Raw genomic sequence first — 12,784 nt, 5'->3', positions numbered from 1 at the left:
CAAATATTCAGACACTGTTTTTGATGACACTTTCTCACAGGCTCCTCCTAACAAATTACTTGTGCTTTTTTACACAACAGAACACTAAAAATGAACATCCAACCTCAGCATTGTTCCCCAACAAATTTGTTCATTGCACTGACTTCACCAAGGGATTCAGGGTGATCAGCCTCACTGTCACTACTTGTGCATTTATTCAGCTTCACAGATGCAATGAGATCAGAAATCTTAGAGCCCCAACTAGTTTCTGAAGCCTGAAGAGGAGTTTCTTAAATGCCCAATTCCTATTCCAAACTGGACACCTCCTGCCATACCTCTACCAGTGCGTGTCATTTTTCTGTCCCTAATTACATGTCCATGCCAGCCCAGTGTCCAAAGCTCAGACATTTCAGGTCAGTTCCTCTGCCCTTCCTAAACAAGCCCCTCAGTACCTTGCAGCTCCTGAGCAACTTCTAGAGCAAATCATTACCCAGGGTCAAACACTCAAAATTCATCTTACCTGCTGCATTGCACCTACAACAGAAATCTTCACCATCCTTGTTCCCATTTGATCATTCTTCAGCTAGACTCTGTTTCTCGTTCATTTCATTCCCTTGTGATCTCATCCCGCTACTCTCTGCCCTGAACTCTTCTCCAAACTCTGAGTTCCTTCCAGCAGCTGGTTCCCATGCAGACTGAGATAGCTATATCTCTCTATATAAATATTGTAGTTCTGCTGCCTGATCTCTGGTCTCCTTATTCAACCACTTATCTGTTCTTCCCTGATATTCATGGTCAGTAATTCCAGCCTCCACTCAAAAGGGCCTCATCTTCCTAGTGCAACTTAGCACAGCTGTAGATTATTATGCATTTGTCAAAGCTGACTAAACCAGCAGGGACCCCAGTTGTTATAGCAAACCTGGATGTCACAGGAGCATCTTCCACCTCCCTACTGCATCTTCATGGCATATCTGGTGAGTTTGCACTGTCACCTTTTACCCCCATGAATTCCCTTTCAGGGAAGGGGCTCTGGGTTCCAGAGGAGGGGGCGTGTCCCAGATGCTCCATGACCCTGGCATCATCGGTCACGTCGTGCAGTTGTTAAATACCTGCTCTTCAGTTCATCTGGGCCATGAAGGGCTCTGGAGTCGGTGGAAGTGTTCATTTCCTAGGGAAGGACCCATTCCTGGGGAACCGCAGCCGCTCCACACTGCCCTCAGGCGGCAGGAAAGGGGCAGGGCACACAATGGCTGCGGTTCTACCTCCGAACAGGTTTCTGTTTCCTCTCAGTCCCTTGACTGAAAATATCGGGGTGTGGACTCTGAAATAAATCCTTACATTTTAAAAGCTGTGCTTCATGAATTAGAAACGTGTATTTTTTGCCTATAACTGTAGGCTATCAAGTAGTCTCTGCTGCACCTTATCTTACCTAAAAACTCCCAACTCCCTGATCAATGTTTCCCATTATAAAGAAGAAAACTGAAGGACAGGAAGAAACTTTTTCTTTCTCCAAGCAATATTCTTATTCAGTTCACCCAAAAGGATGATGGATGATAATGAAACATGGAAGAATTTTCACTGTAGGACACAAAGTAGATTGCTGTCATTTCAGATTGCTTCAGTGATTATTATTAATAATCACTTCTGGTTTTGGAGGAGTTCTGATAGTCTGAGTTGAAGGGCAAATTCTGGAGTTTCCATCAACACTGGACCTCTTCTAAACTGCACAGGTATGAGGCATTCTCCATGTGTTATGAGAGACAAATATCAAGCTACTGGCAAGAAACATCAATTCTAGGGAATGTGAACATTTTTATTGCTCCTTTTGTGATATCATTTCCTTTGGAAATTTCTATCTACCAGCCTTGAAAGAGTCACCTCACCAGCAGGATGCATCATCTGGGAGGCATCATAAGACTGGTTCACAGCCTTCAGGTTGGCTGTTTTAATTCAAGTGTCCTCTCCTGCTGCCTTTTCATGCTGCCTTCTGTAGAAAACTCTCACAATTCAACTAAAATGGTTTAACCCATGTCCCTGCTTCCTCGCCCCTCTGAGTCACCCTACAATGTGAAAAATGGAGATTCACTGTAACAAAAGCATGGCTGCATGCTTCTTACATCATCTGAATGAAATACTTCATGGGGAAGCATGTATTTCAACACTGGGCTTCACACTTTAAGCATGTTCAGCTTTCAATCACTTCTGTTTTTCACAGGGACCGTCACAATTCCCTTTTAGTTCTGCAACCCACAACTTATATCATGTATACAGTAAATACAGCCTAACAGTTTGGTTCCTTCATATCTTTGTATCCCTAATCCTTTCCTTGAATGATCCTCACTGCAATTAGTGAGATTGCTTACTAATAAAGGAGAACTCAGTGCATGTGAGTAGAAAAAAAATAAATTATAATTTAGTAGGTCTGATTTTTAGAGTTTTGGGGGGGTTTCCTGCAGGACCTGAATCAACCACAATAGCCATCACAGATGTCATTGACTGTCCACATCTTGCAGTACATCACAAGTATCTTTTTGAAGACAGTCACATCCACTCAACAACAGGTAATCAATCGGGTTCCCTTTGTTTAGAACAACCCAGACTATTCTTTGAACATGGAGGACTACACATTGTGTACTGTTTTCCAGTACCAACAGAATCTGCCTCAGGGTGTTCCTTGGGATGTTGACCTGTTTTGAGAACTGGAGGCTGTATTAAACCTGCTCTGCATTTATAATGCCTTGTCATTTCCTCCCCATCCTATTTAATTTATTAAGCATTTAGCCTATACTTAAGTGTTTCTGTTTTTCAGCAAAAGCTTCAAAAGACAACGACCAGTGCAAATGTGAAAACCTTGTGACATTCCAGAACTATGCAACCAGTGAAGTAAGAAAACTCACCCAGCGATATATCCTTTCTGAGTAACTGTTTCTTACAGGTAACATAAGAAAGGCAGGTTAAAACAAACTACATGTTTTTGCATCAAGTCTAAACTACCTCCATAGCTAAAATCAGTTTATTGTAATGAAAATCTAAACTATGTAATAGTTGCCAAGAAGCAAGGCCTTCAACTTTTAATCTGCTTCTCCTTCATAGAAGGAACCAAAATATTACCAAGGATCTTGAATTTTAATAACCCCTTACAGTAAACACCTTCAGGAACAGCAAACAACTGGTCAAATTCAAAACTAACACGCTTTGCTTTGTATTACTTCTTCAGATGCTACTGAAATAGCGTTTACTGGCTACAGGTGTACAGGAGATTTTTCCCTGCTGAACTCCTTGGTGGGGCACCATATGCAGTGAGTCATTTAAAACCATACTCTAGATAAGGAGGAAATCAGAGGACTCAGGTTTGGTTAATCTTGCATTAAAAGAAATGCAGATGAAAGTTAGCAAATTGCAGATCATTAGCTTCTGCCACTCAGTCTGTTTCAAGGGAGCTGCTAGTGCAGCAGCCTTTGCACTACCTGCAGCATCCACATCTCAGGAAACAGTAGCAAACTGGCAATACAACTCATCATGCACTATTTATGAGCAAATGAAAGCTGCTTCTGATCAAATAAATGCTAACAAGACATCGGATCTTCTACTTGAGTTGTGTAACTGTGTGCCAGAGCAGTAAGCACTTATTCTCTGCACAGAAGAGTGCAGTGATATGAACAGCTCATCACTCTGTGCTTCCTAGACAGGAACAGCTTCAGACTGTGAACAGTCAGTCCAGAGGGAGGCAAGCAGAGCCCTCGGCGGCTGGTAACCTGATGCAGAACATTACCTACCAGTTCAGACCTTCCCTGCAGCAGCCAGCCTATCTCTCACCTTCCCAAGTGAATCCTTTGGTAGACACACTAAGGAATTATGTTCTAATCACTTGATTAAATTACTCCATGCAAAGCAGATTTCATAAAGAAGGAGAAAGCCATCGTGTAGGGTTATTGCTTGGCGCCTCAAATGCTCATCAACATACCTACTGCTCTGAAGGGACTTCTTCAAACAACTTTGGGGAAAAATTTCTAGGTAATTTCCCACATCCTTAAGTATTATATGACATGCAGCATTCCAACCTGCATGCAGACAAAAAAGGAGACCAATTCTTGCCCCTTCAGCAGCTCTTTACAATTTCCTGCAGCTGGGCTATGAGGAACTCTGAGCTTACTCAAAGAACTTAGTTACTAAGCTTAGAAGCTTAGCAACATGTGCTTTTTTGCTTTACCATTTGAGCAGGCAACCCTGTGATTTTTACTCCAATGGTTCAAGGTGATGGAAAACCTGTCAACACCAAACCAGAGACTAGGAATTTTGATAGAAACAGTGCTAAGCACTTCTTCGGAGCACTGTGCAGCCACTGCTCTGAAGAGTACGAAGCCTCCAGTTTCTTCTTTATTACAAACCTCATTTCTCTGCCTTATCTCAAAAGTTTAGGTATGAAGTGATACACTACCCCTTGGTAACTGCAGACTGCGGGCTAGTCCTCATCCAGAGATCTGGGGGGTGGGGGAGGGAGAACTGGCTACAAAAGTAGCTCCAGTTACACGGTAGGAATTTAGAGGGACCAGTCCAAACTGTTTTGTGTCCAGCTACATTAACTTCTATCAGTACGTTGAGTGCAGTTTCACTGTTTCAACTTTGCCTCCATGAACACACGAGAAATATGACTGTTGAAGAAAATGCAGTTCACATGGTGCTCCTATGCAGAGTAACCTTGCTACAGATGACAGATGAGCAATTACCAAACCCAGGCACACTGGACACCCACAGAAGCAGGATACCCACCCTTGCTCCTTACTAGCAAGAGATTTTCCTGTTGACAGTGGAGGGGGGACAGTACACGTGGCTGTTGTGGTCAAACTCAAGAGGCCAAATTCTATTTGCCTGTCTGCCCTAAAAAATTTGTAACAGCAATGTGTCCAAGATCTCAATTTTTATGCCCAGTTCTCCATCTTCCCTTGTGTAAGACCTTAAAACGTTGAAATCAAGACTCTAGTCAAACAAGCAAGGAGAGAGGTGCAGCAAATTCATCCTTCTGAGGTAGATCTCAGTGCCTTCAGATCTCGCTTGATGCTAGGCCTCCTCTTCCTCTCAGCTTCCCCTGGCTGCAGCCTTTCCATGGCACTCAAGAGGGGCTGAAGTAAACAGCACTGGTCCAACATCTTCCTGCAGGAGACAGCATTCCTGCCAACTGGAAGTATTTATCAGGAAAGGGATGCTGCACACTACTTTGCATTGCTACAGCTTCTTACTGTAAATGGAACCAGGCCTAGATCCCACGGAGTTTGTTGTGCTCTATTCCACATATGTCTGCAAACCACTGTCACAACTGTGGACAGATAATGAGCAGACATTGTTACTGGGGTCTCAGAGCCCCATAGTTCTATAATCTACTGCTAGTTATGTACAGTTTTCGACGTGGTTAAGCGAAACATTTTTAAACAGCATTAACAAGATAAATATTTACCCTCACTTTAAAATAGAGAAAAGCAATCAATTTGTAGAACCAGCATTTTTAATAAGCTGCAGTCTGAACTCTATATCAAGGTATGCCTGTTAAGGAATGGGGTTTCACACAGCTTTCTCAACTCAGCTGATCAAATCAGAACAAGAAAATGAAAGGGAATATTGTATGAGAAACTACTGGGAGTCAAAGAGGAGAAACAAGAGAATGTTTATGGACCGTAGCAATGAGGTAGCTGACTTTTTCATGCATCCTATCAGCAGCTCTCTTTCCTTAACTTTTATCTACTGGAAGAAATGACAAAGAGAATGGAAGATTTGGAAAACAGGCTAAAATACTGATCAGAATTTAAAGTGTATGCTACACTGTCTATTTATACATACAAACTTGTCAGCTATTTTCTTAAACTGGTTCAAAGTAAAATAACATCTTTGTGTCTGAAGTTGAAAAGAATATTCTGGATCCTTGCATTTATATGCTATGTGATGTCTTGCATTGATTGCAGATAAGAAATGTTGATAATTTTATATAAACAATTTAGTAACTAGCAGGAGTTCTAATAAAGCAGAACAACTGAAATAAGCTATGCAAAATAATAAAATGCTGTTATTTTTGAAATGAAACCTCCATATTTTGAAGTATTTTTGGGGTATGAATTTGACTTGCTTTTCTGTATTTCCTTCCTCCACTTCTAATATCTTAAGCACATGGTTTGTGTGTATATATAGTTCTTTGTATAGACATACATAGAACAAATGAGACAGCATTCACAGCCATTAGGCTTGACTTGGATTCTTCAAACAAGAGTTACTACTGAAATCAGTAGGAAGTAATATAGTTACACATTTGTGTTTAAACTGTGGTGGAATTTAATTATCAAAGTGGGAAGTCTGCTGGATTATCACGGCATCATGACCTGCAGTTTCAAAAACTTTTCCTTATGTCCAGACTACCCAACTTCCCCCTGCTGTCCTTTGGTCAGTATTCACTGATTCTCCTTCCTGAATGCAAGTAGCATGTTAATTCTAAAATATTACTTGGTCAATTCAGCTAGCTGCACACCTGTTAAACACTAAAACACACACAAAACCAGCAAGCTGCTTCTATTCTGGCCCCTTGAAGTGTTTTCAAGTCTCACTCCCTTCCCTTGACTGCTTCTCATCCAGATCTGTGGTTTAATATGTAAATATGACAGCACTTCCTCCTTTGCTCTGACACACCTCGGAGTCTGCCTCTTGACTATCTCCAAATGGAAACACCAAACTTCATTCACTTTATAACAGAAGTAGTTGCAGCAAAACTTATGTGTTTAAGTGATCTCAGACAAACTGGTGAGTGTGCATGGACATACAACAGTAAGCTCTGAAAGATACCTTGTGCTTTGGCATAGTCTCGAATTCTGCAAGGTTACAAGTACGTTCTGATTTTCATTAGGTGTTTGCTTTTACCACGTCAGAAAATCACTGGCACCTCAATTAACAATCCCTAGTAATAAGGAACATCCTGCAGTCATGGTCTCAAACAAAACAGGCAAAATCTCTAAGATACTGACATTCTCAGCAATTGTGACTTGAGAACACCAGCTCATCTGTCTCCAGTATCTTCAAAAACTAAAAAAAAAAAAAAAAAAAAGAAAAAAAAAAAAGCTACTGATTTAAAAACAGCTCCGTGAAGTTAACTGGTATCTTACTGAAAGTGTATGTTACACATCTAAAAGCTATATCCTGTTTGTCCTTTTACAGATAGGTAATCTTGGATGGAAAAGACAAAAGAACTAATGCACATTAGTACTTGATTTACTTGGTAAAAAGTGTGAAATACTTAACATAAGTAAACCCTTAAGGTTCCCCAATATCCCAAATTTGCTACTGTCCCTAATGTTCCGCCTTGTGTTTGCATTAGCACTCCAAAAGCAAACACTAAGGGAGCCCCAGCCCGTTGGGATTTGGCACCATACTTGCCATGATCAAGCCTTCCTTCACTTACCTCTGAAGATCCACAATGCCTACAGAAAGAAAGGCAAATTTTGCCACATGAAAGTTATTTCTAACAGAACAAGAAGCACAGCAGTGGTAACGAATCTTCATTTATATAGTTTGTTCCCTAAAACCAACAAAGGTATAATACAAATTTTTCTTTAAAAGAGATCTGTAACCAGTTTTATTGTAGAAATAACACCTTTACAGCATTTACTTCTCACTGGTTTGTTCTGGCATGCTTCTAATGATGTCAGAGTCACCTGTAAAACAAAAATGTATTGTTACAAGAGGACGCACGGGAAGATGCTTTTAGGAATAAAAGTAAGGAAAACCCCCCCTACTCAGAAAATCACCACAGTGATTCTAGAAAAAGAAAACAACCTAAAAGAACAGATAGTCTGCTTAGGAAAAAAAACAAATAATTTTGATAAAATTGATGATAAGAATACTTGTAACTGTGTTTTTCTAATTGAAGTACAGTATTTTTCAATAATTACACACCTGTCACCAGCATTTACAAAGCCAGGACTAAAACAACAATCTAGTCCTGGAGGACACAATGCATAGTTTTACTATAGCGAATGTCTAGCCTCCCCTGATCACAGAAATATCAGGACAGCGAGAATATTCGCATTGTCAGCTACAGAGCATTAGGATTGACTTGCAGCTCCCACCCCACCCAAAACCAAACCTGAAAGTGACATTCTGAAAATTAAGTTTACAGCTACTTTTTGAATACAAGCAAGCTAAATGAAGTTTCTTGAAGCAGTAGGAAATTCAAATAATTGTGACTTGGGGAACAGCTGGTTAAGTTCTTACAGAAATCATTAAACCTATATGTATCTCTTCTGGTCAACAAACAGAACAAGGGACTGATTCTTCTCTGAAAACATTCTGGAAAGAGGATGGGAAGTCACCTACTTAGCATTACAGAATGCTAAGGAGGAATATAGGAATCTGAGCAACTCTCTGGGAAAAAGACTGTTACCAAACCACGGTAATTACATACAAACGTGCAGTTTTAAAATGAAGTGTTTAACATCATTTTCATTCCCCCGATGAATATCCACCTGCCTATTGGTTATTTTTCTATATACTGTTCTGGGAAGCAGGACAAGTCACAACCCTTAAACCTTCCTACAGACTGACAAGTAGACAAACTGCTCACAGGGCTCAGCAGTAAAAGAGCTATGTGCAAGAGAAGCAGCAGTCCTTACAGGTTCTTAGAGCCTTGGACTCATAAAAGAAGAACAGGATCATGGTCAGAGAAAATTTTAAGTGTTAAGCCTGATGGAAAAATGCAGTGAAGTGTGCCATCACTTCTGCTCATTCCGTGCTCAGTGCTGCTATTCACAGGAGAATGGAGGATCCACAGACACCTCCTCATTTGGCCCCTACACTGCAGGAGGGAATTACCTGGGTCAATGATGGCAAGTGTGCACACTCTGTAGTATTTTCCACATGCTGTGCCCAATTCAATGTTGTTCCCACTATAATGGTGGACACCAGTCTTAGCAAGCATAGCGTAGTACTCAATCTCTGATTTTCTGAAATCCAAAAACTGGGTGTTAACAGGACCACAAACAATTCTGACCAACTGTAATATATAGAGAGCAGCTTCAACTCCTAGCACACTTCAACCTTAAGGCCCTTAACTTTTCCTTCCCACCCAGAGAAACATAGCTGTTTCTTGTGAGGCAGCATCACTCCACACTTGTGGCTCAGGAACCTTTACTTAGATGCCTGCTGAAGGGTTCTAACAACAAACCCTTCAGGCTGCTCCTACTCAGGCTCATTTCTACATGGTAGAAGGGTTCAGCACTTGCAGACCTCGGAGCACTTGCCACCAAGGAACCATGTATTTTAATTTAAAACAAAAAGTCCATCTATGCTGCCCTCTCTTCTGACTTGCACTAGGAGAGTCTAGCAGTCAATACTGTTTCCCAAGCATTTTCAGATGACCACCAATATTGGGGGTTGCTGCCCACTGCAACAGTCCTGCTATTTCTCAAGTATCGAATTTCTGGGTTTTGCATTGACATTGTCTTGAGCCTGTCAATATCCCTCAACAACAGAAAGGGCCCAGGTATTCAGTGAGGAAAACGTCATGATATTAGTACAAATCACATTCTCAAAAAAGCAGTTTCACTGGCCAGGACCCCAAATTTATAACTAACTTTGACAAAGTGCTTCAAATATTTTAAATCTGTTATCAGTTTTTCTAGCTATAAAATTATTTTCCAATACAGTACTTTGGAAAAACGTAGGAATTCAGCCCCATTACACTCTTAGTGAACACTATCAAGTCTGAAAAGCTTCCAGTACTTTCTCTAGTGCAAATTCCTTGAATCAGAAAGCCAGAAAAAGACCAGGAAGCATTTCAACACTTCTAGACTTGAAATCATTACAAACAAATTTCAGAGCACTCTAGAACATGCCAGCAAAGCCCTCTGTATTAAGTCTCTGGAGCAATTAGCATGAAGCACGCACTGCATTTGTACAAAGAACCCATCTCAGAATTGTTTTCTCCCACATCTGCTTACCTCAAAGCAGGACAGTTGTTGGCAAGGATGACCAACTTGGCTTTGCCCTGACGAATCATTTTCAGAGTTTGTTTGTACCCAAGCACATATTTGCCACTTTTCATAACCAGCTGAAGCCTGGAGTTGATGGACTCCAGGGACTTTTTCTGAAAAGAGATGTAGAAAAGTGTTATTGCGTTACTTCACACTTTTCAAAACAATGGAGAACACAACAGAGACATTTCAAATATATTCATTTTTCATAAACTCCCTACAATCTGAAACATGAAATAGGAAAGGCGAGTCAGTTACCCGAGTATAAGAAAACTTACACAGGGGCATTGCTGATACTATGTTTTCACAAGATCAGAAAGGTCTTTCTTACCCCTACATCTCTCAATAGGAAAATACACCTCAAAGCACTGTTGCTGCTACCTACATAAATCAGAGACATCTGCATGTATCTGACAAGCTCTTGTCAAGCTCAGCTAATCAAGGCCTTGCAAATCTAAGCCAGGCCAGGTTTAGAGCCTGTCTCTCGCCAGGGTGCACACTGACAACGTTACATGGGGCAGCAGAAAGAATTCTGTGTGATATCGAACTGATATTACAACAGGGGAGCGTGATGCTCATGACAGGTTAGGCGCATCTGACGGACGAAATGACCACTTTTGACCACGAAACTCAGGCCTGTGAGAGCCACTGTAAGAGAAAGGCCAGAACATGGCAGGAAAGGCAAAATCTGAACTCCACCCGCACCAGGACCTCGGCACCACCTCTCCTTCCCTGCATCCGTCTCAGGAGCTCTGCAAGCCCCCAGGACATCGCAGGGGAGGGACCCGAGGACACCGAGGAAGCGGCCCAGGAGCGCGGCCAGCGTCAGGAGGGCACGATGCGAGCTCTGAGGGCCGTGCCGGGCTGTGTCCAGCCCCCCCGGCCGCCAACCCAGGCCACGCCGGGGTCCCCCGCGCTCCAGGGCGCCGCCCGGACGCTCCGCCACCACGTGCGCCCGGCGCGGCCCCGCTCTCACTCACCGTCTTCTTGGCGGCCACCATGTTGCTGCCTCACGCGGGCTCGGGCGGTACCTGGAACACAGGGGGATGGAGGGGAGCGGTCAGAACCCGGCAGCAGCGCCCGCAGCGGCCCCCGCGCCCCCGGCCCGGCCCCGCTCACCGCAGACGCGCCGCCAAGATGGCCGGGCCGCCAGAAAGGAAAGAGCGCCCCGCAAGCACCGCGCGAAGACCGCGGCAGCTCTCGCGAGAGCCGCGCATACCCCGCCCCGCCCCACGACCGCCGACGCGCCCGAACCACGGCGGCGGCCCTGGGCGGGGCGGGACCTCGTCCGGTGTGGGCGGGGCCACTCCGAGTGGGGGCGGTCTTGAGTTAATATGGGCGGGGCCTGCCTGGACGAGGGACGGCGCTGGTGGTGTGTGGGCGGGGCTTGGGCGAGGGGCGGCCCGGCTGAGGGGCGGGCCCGGCGGCGGGGCGGCTCCCGCACTTGCCCATCGCCGCCGCCTCCCTCGTTCCGCTGAGGGCCTGTAAGGCAGGTTGCGCGTCACAGCTTCACGGAAGGCTTCGGGAGCTGATGTGGGAAGAGCCGTAGCGGCCTGAGCCTCCCATCATGGAATCACGGAATGGCCTGGATTGCTAGGGAGCTTAAAGCTGGCCTAGTCCAGCCCCGCTGCCGTGCCATCCTGTGCTCCACCCGGTTTCTCAGAGCCTCATCCCGCCTGGCCTTGAATACCTCACAGGGCTGGGGGGCGTCCATAGCACTTGTACCAGTGTCTTCACCACCCTCGCAGTAAAGGGCTTCTTCAAAATATCTGATGTAAACCTACTCTCTGTTTGAAGCCATTCGCCTTTCTCCTGTCACTAGCAGTACATGCTCTTGTTAAATAAACTCTCTCCATCTTTCCTGTGGGTTTCCTTCAGGTCCTGGAAGGCCACAATCAGGTCATCCCAAACGGCACAAACAGGTCATCCCAAAGCCTTCTCTGATCCAGGCTGAGCGATCCCAACTCTCAGCCTTTCCTGATAGCTCCATCCCTCTGATCATCTTGGTGGCTTCCTCTGGACTCAATCTGACACATCAATGTCCTTCCTGCACTGGGGACTCCAGAGGTGAGCATGGTGCTCCAGGTGGGATGTCACCAGAACAGTGTCCCTGGGGACTGTCACTTCTGACAGTCCCAGGGACACTGGGCTGATGGGGAAAATGATGGGATGGAGGAAATAAATCTCTTGGGCACCGCAGGGCACCAGCACAGGGGACACGTGGTGGTCTGCCCCGTGACCCTGCTGTCCACACTGTGCACACTCCCTCACTAAAGCAGCATCGCCTGCCCTCTGCCCTGCACGACAGCCCCTGGCAGGCCCCAGTTCTGCATGACTGGCCTGTCCCGATGGGATACAGCCCCGGGACGAGCCCGAGCCCAAGCTCACAGACAGATTTCTTGCCTGAAACCAGCCACTGAGCTTGGGAATAGGCTTGGGCCCGACTCTGCCTATCTTAGAGGTGCAGCTCCCGGGTTTGCTGGGGCAGTGGCTCTGCAGTCCCACCAGCTGTGCAGTGTCCTTAGCCTGTCCCCAAGCAGCTCAGTCGGTGGCTGTGCTGGAGTGACAGTGCAGGGAAGCTTCCTTCTGACCCCCATGCACTCTGGAAACCACCAGCTTGAAAACTATCTCACTCAGCACACATGCACTGCACTGTTTGGGACCAGGGCCGTGACACAAGGCTACCATTTTCAGGCTGAGGACATTCGTTCTCGATCTGTCCATCCTAGAACAAGCAGGCCAGGCTGGCACAGGGAGGAGCAGAGAGCAGCAGCAGCTCAGCTGGCACCTGCAGGGATGAG

At 44.8% G+C, this 12,784-nt stretch overlaps 2 protein-coding genes across 3 annotated transcripts in view; one reads left to right on the top strand and one right to left on the bottom strand.

The window, feature by feature from the left end:
* Positions 1-5,905, top strand: part of MATN2 (matrilin 2) — a 57,921-nt gene extending 52,016 nt beyond the window's left edge. Inside the window, 4 exon segments of the mRNA XM_084224627.1 lie at positions 1,843-1,914; positions 2,436-2,540; positions 2,789-2,886; positions 5,719-5,905. Of these exon segments, the coding sequence (XP_084080753.1) occupies positions 1,843-1,914; positions 2,436-2,540; positions 2,789-2,886; positions 5,719-5,769 (326 nt within the window). The 3' untranslated portion in view covers positions 5,770-5,905.
* A 1,653-nt stretch (positions 5,906-7,558) lies between these two features.
* Positions 7,559-11,177, bottom strand: RPL30 (ribosomal protein L30). Of its 2 annotated transcripts, XM_084203614.1 has the most exons (5): positions 11,103-11,177; positions 10,964-11,014; positions 9,951-10,096; positions 8,824-8,954; positions 7,559-7,667 (listed from the first exon to the last, which is right to left on the bottom strand). In XM_084203614.1, the coding sequence occupies exons 2-5, from the start codon at positions 10,982-10,984 to the stop codon at positions 7,618-7,620; spliced, it is 348 nt and encodes a 115-aa protein (XP_084059740.1). In that variant the 5' UTR covers positions 10,985-11,014; positions 11,103-11,177; the 3' UTR covers positions 7,559-7,617. The 2 variants fall into 2 exon arrangements, with proteins under 2 accessions (XP_084059740.1, XP_084059741.1); XM_084203615.1 differs by having other exon boundaries at positions 10,964-11,104.
* Positions 11,178-12,784: the final 1,607 nt, after the last annotated feature.

This window comes from Fringilla coelebs (genome assembly GCF_963513975.1).
Source record: "Fringilla coelebs genome assembly, chromosome: 1".
Classification (NCBI taxonomy): domain Eukaryota; kingdom Metazoa; phylum Chordata; class Aves; order Passeriformes; family Fringillidae; genus Fringilla; species Fringilla coelebs.
This window is presented reverse-complemented; position numbering and strand designations above follow the sequence as displayed.

Excerpts from the sequence above, each read along its gene's own strand:
- RPL30 (XM_084203614.1), bottom strand. The coding sequence starts at position 10,984 with ATGGTGGCCGCCAAGAAGACG. Across the intron at positions 10,097-10,963 it reads TGGTGGCCGCCAAGAAGACG|AAAAAGTCCCTGGAGTCCAT; the intron begins GTGAGTGAGAGC and ends ATCTCTTTTCAG. Across the intron at positions 8,955-9,950 it reads AACAACTGTCCTGCTTTGAG|AAAATCAGAGATTGAGTACT; the intron begins GTAAGCAGATGT and ends TTTGGATTTCAG.